Source organism: Syngnathoides biaculeatus, chromosome 2 (assembly GCF_019802595.1).
Source record: "Syngnathoides biaculeatus isolate LvHL_M chromosome 2, ASM1980259v1, whole genome shotgun sequence".
Lineage (NCBI taxonomy): Eukaryota > Metazoa > Chordata > Actinopteri > Syngnathiformes > Syngnathidae > Syngnathoides > Syngnathoides biaculeatus.
Genome location: NC_084641.1, coordinates 33,845,938 through 33,867,824, shown reverse-complemented (window position 1 = coordinate 33,867,824; position 21,887 = coordinate 33,845,938). Strand labels below are relative to the sequence as shown.

Genomic DNA, 21,887 nt, shown 5'->3' with positions numbered 1-21,887 from the left:
TGTGGTGTTGTCCTTTTCGAAAAGAGCCTCCGTGTCAGAAGGGGCGTTGGAAAAATCCGAATATCTCTGTTGTTCGGCTTCCATAAAAGCAGGCACTGCGCGTTTTCAACGGCGGAAGTGACGATGACGTCAAGGACAGAGGACGACTATTATGGCGACCACTTGGATGTCGAGGGACACTCAATTGCGCAACTTTGTGCATGGATGACGTGCTCTCTGCTCACTTTTTTTTTTTGTAAAGACATTGAAGTCAATACTTTTTTATGTATTTTTCATTACAATATCTATTTTAGAATGTTTATAGGGATGTCACCCGCACTTTAAATGACATGAGACAGTTCTCAACAAGTGTCTGATCTATCTTTAGGACTATCCACTAGATAAATGTTTCCTAACTCCACACGCTCCTCACACACTTACAAACTAAAGGAAGAACACAAATCTAGGATGCAGTCAATCGAGTAAAATCAGCTGTTAGTTTCAATGAAAAAGACATGGAATACCTTAGATTGTGCATTTGAACTTTTTTTTTTTCGATCAAAAAATCGCAGCACAGAGAAAGAGTGGTTGGGATGATGCTTATTTCACGTGTGCTTATGTGGTTGTCACCTGTTAGTGTTCAGAGCTGCTGCACGCCAGTTGCACTGCTCCAGTTTTTGGAACGCTTTGTAATCGTCTGTTTCACCCAAATAATGATAATAATTCTTTTAACGTGTCCACAACGTTTCCAATGAATGGCAATGAAAATGACCTCATTCACAGTAGTGCTAACGTAATGATACTTAAGTTGCAAGTGTTGATCAAAGATGTAAAATCAGGGATACAAATTGATCAATCGAGAAGAATGAATAATTTCGTTACGTGCTAATTTGACACAATTGAGTTTGAATACATGTCGTTTCGTATCTGTTTGTGTTTGGAGGTGGACAAACTATAGCTAATGTGATATACCATTAATGAGTAAAATCAAGTATCTCTACACCAGTATCCATGCTCCCTGATGAAGTATGTGACTCTATAATTTCCATAATGTGCTGTGTGTCAGAACTGCATATTAAACCATAATTCAAATTCTGATTGTGTTTAAGTCTTTTCTTGCTACTTGAAAAAAATAGCCATATCAGCTTGTAAAAAGTGGGAGAAAAATATTTTTTTGTATGCTGAATGTGCAAGACTGTCAATACTTAATCCTTTCTTCATGGATATCATAATTTATTTTTCTGATTGCTTCTCGATTGGGATATCGTTGCTGTCAAAATATATGTGCCTGTATGTACGATGGGCTACACTTCACATCCCTATTTTCTTTGTAAAACTGGCAGCTATTAATATATCCTTAGTCGGGTCAAGCTATTCAAGGGCTCTGATACTATTGTGTTCACTCTAATCTGGATTTACGACACTTTAAGAGCTGAATCATGATGGCATATCAGCAGCCAGTTGCTTCTTTCTGTCTGGGACAGCAGCTGCTGGCCAGTGCAATCCAGTGCAGTGCAGTGATTTGACGCAGGCGGATTCCTGGGGAGATGAGGTAGGCACGAGCAACTATATTTAGAGGGGCTGGTGGATTCAATTTCAGGGTCTTCACACCGCGCCCCTTTTCTCTCTATTGCCCTTTCCAGCCAGGATTGAGTGCCTTTAGGATCTGTGCTCAACCCCTCTTTCCTTTCTCTACAGAGCCCCTCTCCTCATCCAACATTTTTCCACCACCATGGACCCCACTGCCATCAAGGAGGAGTTGCGCCTGTTTCAGAGCACTCTGCTCCAGGATGGTCTTAAAGAGCTGCTGAATGAGAACAAGTTTGTCGATTGCACCTTGAAGGTTGCCGACCGCAGCCTCCCCTGCCATCGACTGATCTTGGCCGCCTGTAGCCCTTACTTCAGAGAGATTTTCTTCACAGAAGATGGGAAGGAGGCGGAAAACACTAAAGAGGTGGTCCTGGAGGATGTCAACCCCTCAACCCTGGACATGATCATAAAGTACCTCTACTCTGCCGAGATTGATCTCACAGATGACAACATTCAGGATATCATTGCTGTTGCCAACAAATTTCAGATCCCATCGGTTTTCACTGTTTGCATCAACTACTTACAGAACAAGATCTCTTTGGGCAACTGCATGGCTATCTTCAGGATGGGCCTCGTGCTCAGCTGTCCCCGGCTTGCCGTCGCCGCTCGCAACTTTATCGCCGATCACTTTGAGCTGTTACATAAAGACGAGGAGTTCCTCAGACTGGCAGCCCACGAATTGTTTGCCATCATTGGTGGGGATTCTCTGAATGTGGAGAAGGAGGAGCTGGTGTTTGAATCAGTCATGGCCTGGGTTCGCCATGATAAGGATAAGCGTAACAAGGTCCTGAAAGATGCTTTTAACTGCATTCGCTTCCGCCTGCTGCCTGAGAAGTACTTCAAAGATAAAGTGGAAACTGATGAGATAATCAAGGCGGACCCAGAGCTCCAGAAGACAATTCAAGTTATCAGAGAAGCTTTCAAGGGGAAACTGCCAGAGAAGCCCAAGAAAGAGGAAGGAAGTGAGAAGGAGGCTAGCCCATTCCCTGGCTATTTGAATGACAATCGTAGGCATGGTATGTACACACGGGACTTCATCGTGATGGTGAACGACTCAGCGGCAGTGGCGTACGACGTGAACGAGAATGAGTGCTTTCTGGCAGCCTTGTCCGAGCAGGTGCCGCGCAATCATGTCAGCATCACAACACAAAAGAACCAGCTCTTCATAATTGGGGGTCTATTTGTGGATGAAGAAAATAAGGATGTGCCTCTGCAGTGTTATTTCTACCAGGTAGGCATCTTTTTTTAATTTTATTTAACATTCACAAATTTTACAATTTAAGTCTACATATTGCTCGAAGCTTAAAAGATGGACTATATGTATTCAGAAAATGAAATTTAATTGAATGTTGAGAGACATTCACACTATTGCAGCTGTGTGACAAAAATAATTTACTTCTCTCATTAGGGTTGCAGAAATGTTTGTAGCATTTTTGTGCTGTATATTCAGAACAGATTAGATGTAAATTCCCAAATACGGCACCGTCTAATTATGAAATGACTGCATATTGCTCTGATATCATCTGTGGACTACACTCGGGGATGTTTTGGCAAGGTCCACTTACACAGTTTCTGAACAAAATGTCTGAGTTACCGAGTGTCTTACACATTACACTATGTTTGACCATTGGTCGAGGATTTCTGTCTATGCCTTAATGGAGATCAATCCTTGCACACACACGAAGTGATTCTGAAGTTCTATGTTTTCGCCAAATTCACCCAGATACATATTTCACTGTAGTTGGATCCACTTGCTTCTGACTGGGTTGCCCTACCGCCCATGCCCTCTCCAAGATGTCTTTTCAGCATTGGCGAGAGTGACAACTTGCTGTTTGCTGTGGCTGGAAAAGACCTGCAGACCAATGAGTCACTGGATTCTGTCATGTGCTACGATGTCGAGTGAGCGGATTTGTTCTTTCCTCTCGAACGTTAATCTCTCGAACGTTATTTTCAGATTTCGGACTGATGTGAATAGATTGCGGTCGTTCATTTAACTCTAATATCCTCGTGAGAGTGTTCAGGAGGACCATGTTGTTTTTCATTATTTCATTCCTCCACCAGGAAGATGAGGTGGAGTGAGACTAAGAAACTTCCCCTCAAGATCCATGGACATGCTGTTGTTTCCCACAAAGGGCTGGTATATTGCATAGGTGGCAAGACAGATGACAAGTGAGTATTGTGTATATGTCCGTCTGCATGTGAGAGAAACAGAGACAAGGAAAACATCATTTTCAGAAGGGACAACAGGAGGGAGAGATGGAGGTGGCAGATGTTGAGGTTCTCTCTAGGAGCGAGCAGCTTGGATAGGATTAGAAATGAGCTCATTAGAGGGACACCCCAAGTTGGATGTCTTAGAGACAAGGTTCGAGAGACCGGACTTCGATGGTTTGGACATGTCCAGAGGCGAAGGAGTGTGTGTATTGGTAAAACAGTGCTGAGGATGGAGCTGCCAGGGAAGAGAGCGAGAGGAAGACCAAAGAGAAGATTAATGTATGTTGTGAGGAAAGACATGAGGGCAGTGGGTAATAGAGAGGAAGATGCACGGGACAGGCTTAGATGGAAAAAGATGACACGCTGTGGCAACCCCTAACGGGACAAGCCTAAAGGAAAAGAAGAAAAAGACTGTGAGATCCACCTGTTTGTCTATTTCATATCATCCTAACAGACTACTGCTCATCACAAATATGCATACTCTATACTGTAGTACAGTATTACGCTCATGAAATGTGACTAAAGTATGTGGTAATGTGATGAATTTCCTTCTGCAGCACTAACTGGAGTTGTAATACATCAGATAAACAGTCTGCCAAGAAAATGCGTCTTTCATAAGAAGTTCTTAAACCTCAGATTAAAGCACTTTTTCTGTGTATTAGCGTATTCGGCCATCAATCGAGCACAGCAAGTAATAGGTAGGTGTTAGTTCCAGTGGAAAATATAAATACACTGTATGTGTGATGCAGTCATTGTTGCGTCAGTGTTCAGTTTTGCTTGACAGAGTGCGTCGTGGAAAGAGCAGCTGAAAAGCTACATATAGTCATCCCTGGAGAAAATGTATTCTTCTATAACGAAATCAAGCAAGGTTCATGCAAATAAAGAGGTCAAAAGGGTAAACTAGTGCTTCATTAATATATGATCAACCTGAACATAAGTGCCTTAGTCTTCAATATAAGCCATATCACAACAATATTTTTAATACTGCCTCTGTTTGGCATTCAATGAGTCACCGGCGGTGTCGTGGTACACACGCCTGACTTTGGTGCAGATAGCATAGGTTCAAATTCCCGCTCAGTGATGGTGTCCATACAGGTATGTGGCCCGCAACTGACTGCCGACCAGCTCAGGGTGTAGTCGGCCCTTTGCTCAGCTGGGATTATCACGACCCATCGGTATGGAGGGAGGACCCAAATGCAGGACTCTGGAGACGCAAAGGTAGTTCGGGAAAAGTGTTTATTCGGTCCAAAGTCGGGGATCAGGCAGACAGTCAAGTGGGGCAGCGGTAATCAGGACGTCGAGAGTAGAGAGCAGGGCCGCGGGCAGGCAGGGGTCGGTACACAGAAGATCGATCGGAGAAGGCAGGAGTATCAAAGACGTCAAGCTTACGGGGTCGGTCGGAGGACAGGCAAAGGTCGGTACACCAGGGTTGACGATCAAGAGTACGGGAATGCAGGAACGGGGCATGAGTTGCGACGATCTGGGGAAGACCAGTCGTCCCCTGGGTCCTATAAATACTGGGGTGAATCAGCAAGGATGAGGCGCAGGTGTGCGTCTCCTAATCAGCGCTGGTGTGCTGGGCCCAGCCAGGGCTCGACCGGCAGGACCATGACAGTACCCCCCTACCCCCCTCTAAGGCGCGGCTCCCAGACGTGCCTAAACAATAGAAACACACACACAAAAATTAACATGTCCAGGGATGGGTGGAGAGGGATTCACACTATTGCAGTTGTGTGACAAAAAGAATTTCTTTTCTCAATAGGGTTGCAGAAATATTTGTATTTGCATTCAATTATATTTCATTTTCTCTGCCGCCGCCTGCTGGACAGGAATGTGAGGCGGCTGCGGACGAGCTGTCGCCACTTCCTGAACAGGAACGTGAGGTGGCTGCGGTACCATCCCCACCTCCTGGACAGGAATGTGAGGCGGCTGCGGAACCATCGCCACCGCCTGGGCAGGAACGTGAGGCGGCTGCGGCGCCATCACCACCTCCTGGAAAGGAACGTGAGGTGGCTGCGGTGGCTGCGGTGGCTGCAGCGGCTGCGGCGACGTCGCCACCTCCTGGATAGGAACGTAGGATTTGGAGATTGGCTCCTGAAACCCCACAGGCGGTAGAACACTGCGGAGTTGCTCTTCCGGTGTTTGCCTTGGCACGCCTGAACTGGGCGCATGTTCTTGAATGAGAGTTGGCTCCTTCAGATGGAATCTTACTGGCCTCATAGTCAGGAATCCCAGAGGAGAACTGGCAGACACTAGAGGCCGTGCATAGATCATTCTTGGGCACAGCACGGAGCGACGGGAATGATAAAGTTCTCCCCCTCTTAAGTGGAGGAAAATAGTTCGCCTTGTCTTTATCTGAATTCACTCGAGCCTCTGAACTTAAGCCCTCTGCAATTCGCTTCTGGGTCTTGTTCCTTGGGAACACACACGTTGAAGGCGCTCTGGCAGGCTCATCCTCGATCGCCAATTCCACCCTTTTCCTACGATGGTTGCCTGGGCCCCTGTCACCACCGCGACGTAGGTGTGACGCGGCAGTGAATCTGTTGACACCCGCAACGTGAGCTCTGTTCAAAAAGGGGTCAATGGATACGCGAAGTGGGCGTGTCTCGGGAGCGGGTCAGTTGCAACCGCGACGTCGGCGTTGCTTGGCTGGTTATCTAATCCTCGCCAAACCTGGGCTGTGAGGACCGCCAGTTCGGCGCTCTGCTGGTCTATTTCCACCCACATTTCACAATAGAAGACCTCGTGATTCTCGGGTCGCTGCACCTCGGGATTTGCGGACCCCTCCTCCCTCTGAGCTGGAAGTTTCAACACCAGCTCCGGATCTGCTGGTTTGGTCATTGCCGGTGGGGAGTGGATGGACGAGGACTGTGTCTTTGTCGCTGTGCAGCGGGAGGCACAAGGGAGCACCCGGCCTGGGCGTCTCCTCTGGCCGCCACGCGGAAGACACGGGTAGATGGCCAAGCGTGTTCCCAAAAAAGGATTGGAGGACAAGGACTTTGACCTACCAGGCGAAGACAGTCGGGAGCTGGAAACACGGGGAGGTGAGGCAAACTGACTGGGACTAAAGATCGGGAGGGTTAGGGTTAGGGTTAGAAATTCATAGTCAAAATCTGAATCACAGTCAGGCAGCCGGTCATATAAATCAAGTTCTTCCTCAGAGTCCAAAAAAGAATATGAGGCGCTGAACGGGTCGTGGTCAGGACGTATTCATGGCACACAGGCAGTGCGTGTGACACGGAAGAAGGGGACAACATCATGGAGCCTACCCGGATAGGACAGGCAATCGGTTTACTTTGCGTCAGTCCCGGCAACGGCGGGTCTTTCCTGCTGCGTCCTGGTTTGACCAGAACGTTCTGTCACAACCCATCCGTACGGAGGGAGGACCCAAATGCAGGACTCCGGAGACACAAAGGTAGTTCAGGAAAAGTGTTTATTTGGTCCAAAGTCGGGGATCAGGCGGACAGTCAAGTGGGGCAGCGGTAATCAGGATGTTGGGCGTAGAGAGCAGGTCCGCGGGCAGGCAGGGGTTGGTACACAGAAGATCGATCAGAGAAGACAGGAGTATCAAAGACGTCAAGCTTAAGGGGTCGGTTGGAGGACAGGCAAAGGTCGGTACACCAGGGGTGACAATCAAGAGTATGGGAGTGCAGGAACGGAGCATGAGTTGCTACGATCTGGTGAAGGCCAGTCGTCCCCTGGCTCCTATAAGTACCGGGGTGAATCAGCGAGGATGAGGTGGAGGTGTGTGCCTCCTAATCAGCGCGGGTGTGCTGGGACCCGCCCAGCCAGGGCTGGACCGGCAGGACCATGACAGGGATAGGCTCCAGCTCCCTGCAGCCCTAACCGGAATAAGTGGTATTGAAAATGGAATGGAATAGAATTTTTTTTGTACAAGGCCAGAACCTTTCACTTCAGGCCTGTAGGAGCAGATACATATGCTGGATCTGGTTGGTCACTGTACCACATGGCCAAAGTTTAATAGACTGTAGCTGCGAAATATGAAAATAAATGACTGTGTCAACACTTTTATTAATATCTTAACCAATTTATACTGGATTTCTCAGTATACATGCCGCACTTCCAAATAGTGTGTAGTTTCCCTTACCTTCACACTTCCCTGTTTTCTGCAGCAAAGCACTCAGCAAAATGTTTGTGTACAACCACAAGCAGTCGGAATGGAGGGAGTTGGCGGCCATGAAGACGCCCAGAGCAATGTTTGGGAGTGTCATTCACAATGGCAAGATCGTCGTGGCGGGTGGGGTGAATGAGGGAGGCCTCACTGCCTCCTGTGAAAGCTACAACTTTGTAACAAACAAGTAAGTACTAGCTTTAAGTATATTTATAATTCTGCTTGACCTTTTTCTCTTATTGAATGTCACCAGATGGGAGCCCTTTACTGAATTCCCCCAGGAGAGGAGCTCTGTCAACTTAGTGAGTACAGGTAGCGCCCTGTATGCTGTGGGTGGTTTCGCCATGATTGAGATGGAGAACAAGGAGGTGGCTCCCACAGAGGTCACCGACGTCTGGCAGTAAGTCTTTATTTATAAGGCAGCACACTGTAGAAGACATGACTGTAAAGAGCTCTAACTGTCGTCTTTCTCGTGCTTTAGGTATGACAGCGACAAGAAGCAGTGGAGCGGCATGCTGAGGGAGATGCGATACGCTACTGGTGCTTCCTGCATGTCAATGCGCCTCAATGCAGCCAGAATGCCCAAACTGTAGACAGAGGTGCAGACTTCCGATTTTCAGCATCCTCCAGCCAAATATCTCCGATTTGTCTTATTCTCGATGCTCATCTATGAGTGCCTAGTTGACCTTAGATACTAAATGTATTCTGCGGATTTCAATTCGTACCATGAGGACACAGCATCCTCATCAAAGACTCATCATCATCTCCACAGTTTCAAGGAAATAACTAGATCTAAAGCTCTTGTTACCGCGTTTTGTAAAATAAACATTTTTACAGTTTGGGGTTGTGGTGGCCTTCAGAGGACATAATTATGCTTTCATGCCACGAAGAGGGAAAAAAACGGGTGGCATTTTGTACTGAAGTCTAAGATGTTGTAAGCTTCACCTTATGAGTTATAGTTCATTGCCATGCACAAGTGAAATGACATTTACAGACAAATAACACAGCTGCAGACACCATGTGGACCAATGAAGGTGTAAATGGAAGGATGTTCGATGCACTCCAAATGAAATGGTATTAATCTACTTATTTACAGTACAGTAGTTACATTGTCCTATCATTTGCAGTTGAAAATAATTTTCAAATGATTCATTTTAGTTATAAAACATTTACACTTTCACAGAGTAGTGTGTCACTTTGAATTCCACGTACACCTGAGTGGCAGCAAAAAAAAAAAAAAAAATCAGCCATTGTGACATTAAGTGCAAGGCAAATCTTGCGGCAAAAATCCTAAGGAGTAAATGTCCTGAAGGAAAAACATAAAAAAAAGACACCCGTAATAGGTGGAATATATAATAAAGTCAAAATTTTATTAATAATAAATGCCTAATTTTACTTTAAGATTTATAGACAGTATTGTGTTATCTGTTATATGTTACACATATCAGTATATGTGTATGAAAAGTATCTGTTGTTGGGTTTCTTCACTCTTCAACCCTAAATGTTTTAACATTTAATTGTTTCTCAATGAGTATGCAGTGGAACCTTGGGTCATGAATTCAATTTGTTCCATGATCCCATTCTCAAACCGATACATTTGCAAACCATGGTCATGTTTCCCGTTGAAATGAATGGAAATGCAAATAATCATTTTGAGCCGCAGAACAACATCATATTTACCTAATTTTTGTTTGTTGTGTTGTAAAAAATAAATACTGTGCAATATACAAATTGGTAAAAACTATTTATGATGATAAAATAACAGTGGGTTTGCTAGCAAATCACTGTGGAGGGCCTTTTCAGGAATAGTAGTATTTATGTTCACTGTAGTTATTGGAGGCCTCAATTGCCTCCAACTCCCAAAATGCAGCATGGCGTTTGCGTTGCTTTTTTAAGATGTGTTTTAGGCAGAAAATAAAAAAGATACCTGAAGCAAAGAGCCAATTATCTCTATGAAACACATGAAAATGCAAAAGGTTCAGAGCCTTCCGTGGTCATGCCTAGACTATTCATAAACCAACAATAGTGTGGAACATGAGGAAAATGTCTTTTTAAAACCATCATTCGTAAGCTATTGGTGTGGAATTGTATGTAACAATGGAAGGAAATACAAGCACAGAAGTTGAACAATGCCTGGCAGGCTTTTATGAAAGGCTAAGTGTTATATTGAAGAACAACTTTCACATTTACTTGAAAAGAAAAGTTTTTGGTTAATGTATTTTACCAGTCCTCAATTACATTAGTGAAACTTGTACTACAAATGTCAAAGTAACATAAAGACTACGTGCAAGCCATAGGAACATGGAATGCAAAATATTGAAAATAAACATTTGCGACAAGAAAAGATAACACATGAAACCAACCATGCATGTTTTTGGGAATGTGGGAGGAAACTGAAGTACCCACAGAGAACCCATGCAGGCAAATGGAGAACAGGCAAACTTATACAGATGAGGCTGCATTTGAACCCAGTTACTCAGGATTGTGGGGACGATATGCTAACTAGTTGTCCACCTTGCCGCCCATCAACATTAAAGTGCGGGTGACATCCCTATAAACATTCTAAAATAGATATTGGAATGAATACATACATATAACAGTATTCACTTCAATGTCTATACGAAAAAAAAAAGTGAGCGAGGAAGTTGCGCTATTGAGTGTCCCTCGACATCCAAGTGGTCGCCATATTAGTCGCGTCATCTGTCCTTGACGTCATTGTCAGTTCCGCCATTGAAAACGAAAGAGAGACCAAAGAGAAAGTTTATGGATGTGGTGAGGGAAGACATGAGGGCAGTTGGGGTTAGAGAGGAAGATGCAGGAGATGGGCTAAGATGGCAAAAGATGACACGCTGTAGCGACCCCTAACGGGACAAGCCGAAAGGAAAAGAAGAAGAAGAATGAAAAATACATATAACAGTATTCACTTCAATGTCTATACGAAAAAATAAATGTAAGCGGATCGTGCGTCATCCATGCGCAAAGTTGCGCAATTGAGTGTCCCTCTACATCCAAGTTGCCATATTAGTCGTGTCCTCTGTCCTTGACATCATCGTCACTTCCGCCGTGCCTGCTACTATGGAAGCCGTACAACAGAGATATTCTGACTTTTCCGACGCCCCTTCTGACACCGAAGCTCTTTTTGAAAAGGACATCACCAAACAACCGAGTGAAGTTAACGGGGCAATATTACACTATTGTTTCGAGCCACATTCAGATGATATGCGATCATGGCCAAACCATATCCCCATCCAATCCACTTCCGCAGCGGAGATGAGCCATCGTAGCTCATCGCAGCCGGTCGGAGTGGCTTATGAAGGAGCCGAGCGGTGCTGCTTTGTGTTCACAGTCGAGCTGACGCGTTTCATTCTCACACGCGACTGAGTAACGCATTCTCGGCTGGGTTCTTCAGAGCCGCCCCCGTCACAAAGCCCGACGCGCAGCCTTCGCGGAAGATGTGACCGCCAAACGCAGCTCTTCAGCCGGTGTGGCTGAGTTTCGCCCCGCCGTGCTATATAAGGAGGGGGTGGAGCCGAGCTATGTTGCAGGCTGAGTGAGACATTGTTGGCTGGGCGACGTGCACATCGACACATTTCATACGCGGATCTTTTGTTACGTTATGAGACCGATCACGTGGTCCGCCCCAAACTATTTTTTTTTTTTTTTTGTAGCTGTATGCGCACATCAACACATTTCATACACGGATCTTTTGCTACGTTATGAGAGAGACCGATTACGTGGTCCGCCCCAAACTATTTTTTTTTTTTGTAGCTGTATACACACCTACCTGTTATTTGGAACCCACGAAGCTCTCGTCCTCTGTACCCGTGCAATCCATTTTTCACAATGAACCAGGTGTCTTGCAAACTTATGAATGGTAAATCCATTCTCCCGAGTGTTCAAGCAATGTCCAGCAACGCAATGAGCCGGCATTTTGGGTAACACGAAGGAACAACGAGCTACCTTCGCGGAGGTAAAACTAATGGAAACAAACGAGTCCAGGAGGGGGCGCCACTGTCCTTTGCGTCACTTCCTGCTTCTTCTCGACAACAAATTCCTGAGAGGATTTTCATGGCAGGAGTTACAAAAAGCTGTATACGTCAAAATCATGTTTTGTGGTGAAAAAACACATGGGACCATATTGACTGTGGGCTTTTCATTAATAATATACCAAAAATCATCCGTTAGACGACACTTGAGCTTTAACTTATATTTAATCCTGTGTTCTATTCCTGTCTAGTCTTTGCAATCACTTTTACAGTTTTTAGATGGATAATTTAGTTTTGTTGGAGGCACAGTGAAGAAGTAGTTAAAGTGTGTTCTAAGTAAAATTGATTGATTTATTTTAGTATGGCCAATGAACTACAGTATCCTGTATATTAAATTGAATCTGCATATAATATACAAGAGGGAAATAATTATTTTGAAAGTGCAGCAGAGTGATTCCATTCCATTTTCAAAACCACCCGGTTGGGTAACAGGGCCTATCTCAGCAAAGACTACACCCTGAACTGGTTGCTAGTCAGTCACAGGGGACACATCAACACCATGACTGAGCAGGAATCGATCACACATTGCCTGCTCCAAAGTCAGGCATGTGTACCACTACACCATCAGGGAGATGTCGCTGCAAAATAGGAAGCAAAACGCCATCGTTATGTGACTAGCTGGAAACAGTTTCTTTATCTGAGTTTCATGTAACAATGTGTGCCTCAAACTGCAACACTACTGTAAATTGACCCTTATGATAAGGCGTGCTGAGCACATCTGCCTCACAGTAAAGAAGGCATAGGTTCATAAATTGATTAGATCCTCTTTATGTGCTTGCATAGATTTTGTAATGAAAAGACACTGAATTGACCCCTCCGTACAGGGCACTTAACCACGCCTCCTGAAGTGACGTCACCCCACGTGTGCTGACCTCAGACAAACAATTAGCAAAAATGGCAGCGCAGGAAGAAAAGACTAGATGTCATGATCCTGGATTCCAGCCAGGGCTGGGCGTGGCCGTCTAATCGGAAGGGTCACACCTGCGCCTCATGACCTCCGATTAGACCCAGTACATATAGGACCCGGGGGACGACAGAGACTCTGCTAGATCGTTGCCTCTCATGCCTCGTTCCCGCACTACCGTACTCCTGACGTCTACCTCCCATGTACCGACCAACGCCTGTCTCCCGACCTACCCCGTAAGCCTGCCGTTACTGATCTTGCTGCTTGTTTGGACTGACTCCCTGGTAACCGACATTGGAACGAATAAAGGCTTATTCCGCACTGCTGACCTCTCACCTGAGTCGTGCATTTGGGTCCACCCCCGAGTCTCGTCCGTGACACTAGAGCGAAATTGTCCGATTTACCAGCTGATTTCTCACTCGCATTCTTAGCTAACAGTGAAATATCATTGAAAAGCAGACAGCAGGGCTTCAAGTATTTCAGCGAGCGGTATTTCAATGGTATTTACATGCATATCGACGGAGAAACCATTGATATTGGCGCGAGATCTTTCCAGAGTCAGAGGAAGACCGAGATGCCACATAATATAATATATTATAACCCAAAGACGAATTCGTCATTGACAGTTTTCTATTTTCGTGTTACATATCAGACTTGTGTGCAGAATCTTTATATGTATCTGTATAGCCGTTTGTGAACTGCCGTATGAAGGAAAAGAAGGCGAGGCTTGATTTACGAGTTGTTTCTCTCGTTTTCTTTGTGTAACGTCACGCGCTCCCCTCAATAATTATTCTTGAATTAGTGCCGAACCTACGTAAGTCCCGACCGAGTACGACAATCACTACTTTAGTGTCCTCAAACATGCTTCCTTCAGTCTTGGTGTCTCGGTGCACGTCGAAGGCTTTTAGGACTGCTAGTCCGATTTAGTTTAGCTCACCGCCGAACAGACACGTTTGTGCAGTCAGATCATCGCAAAATATCGCTCAACACAGATCAAGTGTGTCAATCATTCACACGTAGCTATATTATGCAAGCAAAGAACTGCTAATTCATTTATATGAGACATGTATTGAAAATCAAATATAGGGCTTACCTTTGTGCAAACATATCTGTTCCGGTTGATGGATTCAGTTGATCATGCGGTCTTCCACAAAGTTTGATCCATCGAAGACAGCTTTCGTACTGGGTCTTCGGTTTTGGAAAGGGTACGAATTGAACTCCACCAACTAGCCTTTCAGGATACCTGTCGTCACTATTACAAAGTCTGTGACTACACCTCTTAACCATATCTATTGTTAAAGAACCCAAATACGCGATAAAACGCTAACAAAAGCTATAATGGACCATGCAACGTTGTCTGAGAAAACTGTGGGTCCAGAAAGGGGCGTGGTTTACGCAAATCTCTGGTCTCTGATTGGTCAGCGACGCGGATGATGCAATTTCTACAGAGGGGTCAATTGTCCATAGGTGTAAATGCGAATGCTAATGAATGTTTGTCACAGCCTGTGTTCTAGTATCAGGATGATAGTTTAAGGAAATGGGTCTGCTCCAGAGTCACTGATGGTGTAGTGGTAGTCATACCTGACTTTGGTGTGGACAGCAAGGGATTGATTCCCGCTCAGTGATGGTGTCAATATCGCCCCTGCAATTGACTGGCGACGAGTTCAGGTTGCAGTCCACCTTTTCCCCAAAGCTCGCTGGGATAGGCTCCGGCTATCCAGTGATCCTTGTGAGGATAAGCGGCTTGGATAATGGGTGGATGGGTCTGCTCCATAAAATAATTTGATTCGCATTCTCAGTGTAATCATTTTGAGGGATCAGTTTCTATTATTCTAACAGCTCTGTAGCTATTTTACGTGATTGGCCGAGTGTTTCTATTTGTTGAAGACAGAAATCAATGTAATGTGATAGCTAAAATAAAATAATACATAAAAAAAGAGATCAAGAGCAAATTTACCCCACATAATGCTGTAAATTTTTATTGACACAATTTCCGCTCAGGAATAGACTTGATTGCCTCTCATTGGTGGAGGTCAATTCGTAGGAGAAAAAAGAAAGATGAGAGTCAAGTTTGTGCTTTGATTTTCCGACCTAGCCACAGAGTAAGCACAATATTTTAATGGTCAACAACGGCGCTAGAACATTACACAGAACTTCCTGAAACCCCACATTATTCAAAGACTTTTTGCAAAACTCCTGAATTGTTTTTTGCAGACATTAGATTCTAGCCAAATGTGTAAAGCATTTTGCTTTGCTCATGAAATGAAATGCATTTCTATAACTGCAGTGCCAAAATAGCCATAAGAAACAAACACGTACAAAATGTTCCAAATACATCCATCATAATTATTAAGACACCTATCGACCAGTCAAGCAAGTACTGGTACTAGGGGATGAGAGAATTTGGCAGATTGACAGAAAAGTACGGGGAGCAGAACAGCAGTCAGTTTGGTCCCTGTTGTGTCCTCCTCACCATCGCGCCACCTGACTGTTATAGTCCTCGGTAGTGGCCAGGACCTTCATGTCCTCCTCCTCATCTCCTCCGAATCTCAGAAACTCTGCCAGGTAGGTCCCATGCAGACGCTGCCTCTCCTGACGCCGTCGGAGACGCTCCTCTTGATGCTGCTTTTGGCGGTTGTACTGGTATCGCTGCAGGAAAAGCTCCTTAGCATACTCATAGAGCTCCACGTCGAGGGCATTCAGCCCCTCAATGCGCCATTGCACTTTCTTGTTGATTCCCACACTGGCAGCACGCGTGCTGTTGATTTGAGTGAAGGGCTGAATGAAGCGCAGGTTGAACGTCCGTTCGAATAAGTGTTGTGTCTTTCGTTGGTACTCTGTCAGACCGTAGAAGGCCATGTTACGCAGGTTGGCCTTTGCGCTGGCAAGCAGCACGCGGCCTCGTTCCAGCTCATTCATGGACGACATGTTGTAGCAACCGACGAGGCTGAGGTCAGCCAGCATGCGCACTTGGCGGTTGTTGGCAAGGTTGGAGGGGCAATTCATGAAGTCTGTCAAGGTAACACCAGTCCAGTCTTCACCGCTGTAGCAGGCCGGAAGTTCGTCTTGAGTGGCTGGGCGGCCATCACACATGTGTATGGCAGTCTTCCAGGTGGCGCCACGCTGTACGTGCTTCCACTCACTGAGGTAGCGTGATACGGGGTCGCGGAGCATGGTGATGTAGTAGAAATTCCTGCAGGGAAGACAAATTTGATAAGATTAGGTGTGTGGCTATCAAGCAACAGTTTGCAATTTTTTTTCTTTTGTGTGTGTGTGTGTGTGTGTGTGTGTGTGTAGGGCATGGAAGTGTCTCCGTTGTCTGCATCCATCTTTAGATAGCATTAGGAGGCAATGGGTTGATTCTGAAAGACATCTTTAAACAGAATTGGCAGAAAAAGACTTAAGTGTTCAAAATAAATAGTCCAGTTTTTGCCATCATAATCACCCAAAATCTAATTGTCTATTGGACTGTGGGTCAGACATCTTGATACTTATTGAGTCAGGACCTTGTTGTTGTGGAGCGATGCAATGTGAAGTACTTTTGTTTCTATGAGCTAAGAAGTTGGAAAGCACTGCAAGTTGTTTGTCATTTCTTCATCTGATCACACCGTCTACCTCCTCCAGAGTTCATTTCCACAAAAGATGAACTCTGGAAAGCTATATCATTTTTTAACTCAGCCTCCATTATTCATTTGAGTTGAGTGATTACCAAAGAACCACTCAGGTGAAGCAACGAGTCAGCTTTCAGTATTTTTCCAAACATAGTTAAAAAGGAAATGGAAATTGTACACAAAGATCAGGTGACCTTCTGGTTTTCAGTGGCGGAAACAAAATGAAAAACTGCTGGTTATTTCATGTCATTGAAGATTTCTTCTCGTGAGCTTTCAGGCAAACGTAAAACAAAGTACTAAAGCTTCAGAGACACCGCAGGAAAAATGCTAGCCTGACAAGGCCCCTTCCAGCACATGATTGTCTTTCTTGTGAAAATACAAATCACAATGAGGCAAACACCAAAAAAAAAAAAAAAAAACATCAACCCCCTCACCCCAAGGAATTTCAAATTTACGTTTCATTCCAATTCAGATGTGTGATCTTACAGTAACATGTTCTGGGCTGCAGAATATGGAAATGCCGTATGATAAAATGTCTCCAATGTAGGAAATGATGTAAAAAAAAAAAAAATCAAATCAGCTGCCATATGTTTTACACTCACTGACCTAAACGTACAGGGGCAAGTACCCTAATTTCCGGCCTGTAAGCCGAGACTTTTTCTACACGCTTTCAACCCTGTGGCTTCTGCAGTGATTTGTGCATTTTTTTCCAACAGCTGCAAGGGGGCACTCGAGTGGAAAAGGTAAGAGTGAGACCGGTGGAATATATGTGCCGAGGAAGTGACTTTTACTGGTATGTTTTTGTTTTTTTAACTGGCCCTTAGGGCCGTGCTAGCGTTAGCACTGTGCTAGCATGTTGCTGCTGTGTTACTGCCGTGTCTCAGTGATTTTTACCGGTATGCTTTTTTTTAACTGGTGTGATGGTCTGAGTGCTCCCGGCGCTGAAAAGTCTTCTTGTGATTAATGCGCACGCACGTCTATTAATGTGCATGCGTGTATATTTTGTAAACTTCGGGCCAGTGTGAAACATCCGCATCCATGCTTCAACGTGTGCCATTCGCCAAGTGTTCATGTTCACTATGGACGTCTCAGAAAGACAAACACAGCGAACGTACAGTGTATATTTTTGTTTTAAGGTTAGGTTAGGGTTACGGTTAAGATATAAATGTATGTTAGCTGCCTCTATGTAGAAGAAGGGGAACTATGAGAGCGGGGGATTTCCCAGTAAGCGTCTACTACGTACCAAGAGTTCCCCTGTTAGTAACGCATGCACATTAATCACGAGGGGACTTTTCAGCACTGGGAAGCACTCAGACCGTCACACTGGCCTTGTTAGCAGTGCGCTTGCGTTAGCGCCGTGCTAGCATGTTGCTGCTGTGTTACTGCCACGTCTCAGTGATTTAGGTACGTTTTTTTTTTTAACCAGACCTGTTATTGCTGTGCTACCGTGTTGCTACTGTGTAGCTGCCGTGGCTGTTTTTTTTTTGTTTTTTTTACCAGCCCTCTTTGTACCTTGTTGCTATGTTAAGCTAACGTATTAACACTTGGAAAACTCTTTCTGTGTACTGTCTTTCTTTGTAGATATCTCGTGTTTCAATGTGGGTTTCAAAGTGGGCTCTTGCTGCTTTTACACAGGTGTGGCTTATGTATGTACCAAATGGTATTTCCTTTACAAATGTACTGGGTGAGGCTTATAATCAGGTGTGCTCTGTAGGCCAGAAATTACGGTAATGAGATTGTAAGAGGTACAATATTGCTCTAATATTAATATTAAATATTAATGTTTGCGGCGACATGGTGGACAACTGGTAAAAGTGTCTGCCTCACAGTTCTGTGGATGGGTTCAAATCCCGGCCCTGCCTGTGCGGAGCTTGTATGTTCTCCCGGTGCCTGCGTGGATTTTTGCTGAGTACTCAGATTTCCTCCCACATCCCCAAAGCATGGATGGTAGGTTGATTGAAGACTAAATTGCCCCATTGCTGTGAATGTGAGTGCGGATGATTATTTGTTTCTATGTGTCCTGCAACTGGCTGTACCCCGCCTCCTGCCTGAAGATAGTTGGGATCGGCTCCAGCACTCCCATGATCCTTCTCAGGATAAGCGGCTCAGAAAATGGATGGAAGGATGGATGGATTAATGTCTGTCAAAAAATATGCATATTATGTTTGAATAAGAATGATAATTCTCTTTTTTTCCTTTGTACTATTGTATGTCAAAAACACACAGGGAATTTGTCTCCAGTAGTTGGAGCTGCTCTTGTATCACAATAGACAGCCATTTTGACAGAAAATACTTTGAGACATAAAAAATTAATAACACATTATGGCGAGTCACTTAGCCTCTTGCCTCTGGTATTGTGATTTTAGTTTTCAGTAGAGTACAAATAATCCGTGGCATACTAAAAGTGGTGATAGTACTCGATTTGGTTGCCTTTACTGTAGAGGTAAAATATTGGAAACAGCTTTTAGTTTGTATATGGAAGGGTGCAAAACGATGACTAAGGGTGGGGATTGATACGATTTTATCAATAGCAATGCCATTGTCAATTCTGCTTATTGATTCAATTTAATAGTTTTATGGGGGGAAATGACCCGCACAGTACACAATCCTCCACACCAAATTTTATTTTATTATTTTTTCAAAATGATGTCTGGTCTAGACTTTTTCTAGTAAATAACAGAGTAGGGTAGGGTGGTTGAGTGGTGGCCTGAGCATAGTTCTTGTGGCCCTGACAAAACCTGAGATTGTGCTTTGAAACAAAAGCATCACCAATGAGGATCCAGTGGAATTGGTAAATTGTCAATTGTCAAAACTGTTTTTCAATTCTTACCCCCAATGATGACTACAAAAGCCTAATACAGTAGAAACAAATAATAGCCATCAGAAGGTAAGTGAATTATGGACCATGAAAATAGGGATAAACATACACACAAATACACACACACACACACACACACACTCACACACACACTCCTGCTGATATCAGCTGTCTAGTGATGACCACAAGTTAACTGGATCAATAAGGAACCACCCAATTCTGCGCTGACACTTTCATCTTGACCTGTTGATAATGGTAAATGTCCCAAGTTCTCTAATATATTTGTGAGGGATAGAGGATGGGCCAATAACAATGGAGGTATTGTGTGTTGTTTTGTTTTTGCACCATCACTCATAGAAAATAAAGAAGACAAGGGATTTAGGTGAATGCTTGTTCTGATGCACTTTCAAAACCAGACGTCAATCTCCCAGGCCCCGGGCTACTTACAGTTTATGCACCAATTTTGTTCAACCCACAGCATCAATTTGAAGTCAGCGGGGCGTTTCAGGCATGGGTGCAGGGGTGCATAGTGGGATATTTAAGCTATTTTCCGGTTTGGTTGACCCCCACCCCAGCCACCTTTCTGCCCTGCCAGTCCTCCAGTTTTAATCCACCATACATCCAACTACTGGGGGTGGTCAGCAGTGTCAGGCTTGGAAGGACCATTGGCCAGGTGTTGCATCACTCTGGCCTGCTCTCTGCTTCTGCTATGTCTTTCCCCCATGGATGTTTAATTCAGCACATACATTCACACATGCTTTTGCCTAGGTAAGGGTGACGGTTACGGGTCATCATTGCCTTGCGACTATCACGCCTCACCCCCACCTGTCTACCAATCCAATCCAAGACACCCATCGCACGCAATTACACTGCGGGGATAATGGTTGCCAGTCAGGGACCTTGTAACCATAGTAACAGGGTGGGTAGTGGGTATTCACATTTATGCTAACTGGATTGCTGGGGCCTGCGCCCCCACCACCCCTTTCAGTTGTAGGTAAGGGGTCCAACCCTCTTCCTCCACTTGGTGTCCCACCTTCCTTTCCCCTCTTTTGGCCTGTCCTTGGTCAAAATGGGCAGTGAACCTGGGCTCGCTTTTGACAGGGTTAGGATTGGGGTTATCTTATTTTCAGGTGGGGGCTGTCTCATGTGTTGGTCCTTGTTGGTGGCTGGGGCCCCCGCGTTCTATAGGCGGGGTGTCGGTGGTGGGGCGCACTGGATGTGTGTGTAGTGGTGGGGGTTGGTGGGGTGGCCCTTTGCTCCTCTCTTTGAGACTGGTCGGGGAACTTCGGTTGAACTGGGGACAACTCAGGGTCCTGGGGTGTGGGTGACATCCTCCGCTTGGATCCCCTGATGAACAAGCTTGGTGGATGCCAGGCCCACCCTCCTCATTGTGCCACCTCAGCAACTTCATACACCAGTTAAAAAAACATGCATATGATATGGTGTTCATTAACTCTTGTTCGATAGACACATTGGTGGCTTTAATTGGTTGGGCTGGGATAGCTAATAGCAATACGGGTTATATGAACATATCAACTCACAGGCTCTTACAGGTCTTGAGTTACTATAAATAATTTCACTTTACCACTCATCAGTAGCACTGACTTGGTCATTTCTCACATCCTCTCCTGACCTGCCCTTTTCTGTAATGGCAAGTCGTTGTCCACACCCCTCAAGCACAAAGAACTTGATCTGGCTGTCCCCTCAAACCATTTTCTCTCTGGCTGCATTTTTAATGAACATCAGAATAATTACAAAATCTGAAAAATAGCAGCGGGTAGCAGAGGATAAAACTCCCTGCGCACACTCTGACAAGGAGAGCGCCACTGCCAGCTACTGTAGTGGATGTGCAATTACACTTAATTCTAGTGCGGCCCAAAAAAAGCATGTTTCCCAAGGTCACCCGTGCCCCTCCTGGCATGGCACCGCATTGGTGCATTGGCCGATAGACTCAACTGACTGAGAGTTGACTTCACTGATGATTCGTGAAGTGTAGGCTGAAGTTTGGAGTGCGTCAAATGCTAGACATGGGAAATAAACTTTTCACAATGCAGTACTGTATAATCTTATTCCAATCGCTCCACTTAGGCAGCTGGTCATTCATTTGAACAAAGTTAAAATCAACATCATTGTGCCTGTTTTGTTTTGGTGGTTTAGGGTACTTCCATTGGTGCTTTTTGCCATTTTTTCTTTATGGCTGAAGGACTAGGCGTTGAAATGAGGAAATGATTTTTTTCTTTTTTGATTTTGATTTACGATTCCGGGAGAACAAGAATGTTAGTCCCAGTTTCAATTGGTTCTTGATTCTCAATGTCCAACCCTAGCAGAGGGGTTTTTTTTCAAACTCCAGTTACACATCCAAACTTCTCCAACACAAAAAAGATACATATCCACCATTCTGCAAGGCCATGCAGCTGAACGGGTCAGGTTAAAAAAATCTGTTAAAACCAAAAAATGTATTTTAATGCTCAATGAACACGTCTGAGACAAAAGGAGTATTGAGTGGATATCATAAAAGCATAAAAACCAGGGGCCACATGGCGAAAGCAAATCATTTGTGTCAACCTGTGATGCTTGCTAAAATCTGTTCCAAAAT

The 21,887-nt window shown here is 44.7% G+C and overlaps 2 protein-coding genes across 2 annotated transcripts in view; one reads left to right on the top strand and one right to left on the bottom strand.

The window, feature by feature from the left end:
- Nucleotides 1–1,696: 1,696 nt before the first annotated feature.
- Nucleotides 1,697–8,909, top strand: LOC133495611 (kelch-like protein 41b). The gene is made up of 6 exons (XM_061810478.1): nucleotides 1,697–2,800; nucleotides 3,311–3,468; nucleotides 3,631–3,738; nucleotides 7,914–8,099; nucleotides 8,166–8,312; nucleotides 8,394–8,909. The coding sequence occupies exons 1-6, from the start codon at nucleotides 1,712–1,714 to the stop codon at nucleotides 8,503–8,505; spliced, it is 1,800 nt and encodes a 599-aa protein (XP_061666462.1). The 5' UTR covers nucleotides 1,697–1,711; the 3' UTR covers nucleotides 8,506–8,909.
- Nucleotides 8,910–14,839: 5,930 nt separating this feature from the next.
- The window catches only part of LOC133491032 (heparan-sulfate 6-O-sulfotransferase 3-B-like), a 39,683-nt gene continuing 32,635 nt past the window's right edge, over nucleotides 14,840–21,887 (bottom strand). The window contains exon 2 of the mRNA XM_061801873.1: nucleotides 14,840–16,055. Within this exon, the coding sequence (XP_061657857.1) occupies nucleotides 15,332–16,055 (724 nt within the window). The 3' untranslated portion in view covers nucleotides 14,840–15,331. The remainder of the gene's footprint in view (nucleotides 16,056–21,887) is intronic.

Coding starts and splice junctions, on each gene's coding strand:
- LOC133495611 (XM_061810478.1), top strand. CDS start 1,712: ATGGACCCCACTGCCATCAAGGAGGAGTTGCGCCTGTTTCAGAGCACT. Junction 2,801..3,310: donor TGCAGTGTTATTTCTACCAG/GTAGGCATCTTT, acceptor ATTTCACTGTAG/TTGGATCCACTTGCTTCTGA. Junction 8,100..8,165: donor TACAACTTTGTAACAAACAA/GTAAGTACTAGC, acceptor GAATGTCACCAG/ATGGGAGCCCTTTACTGAAT.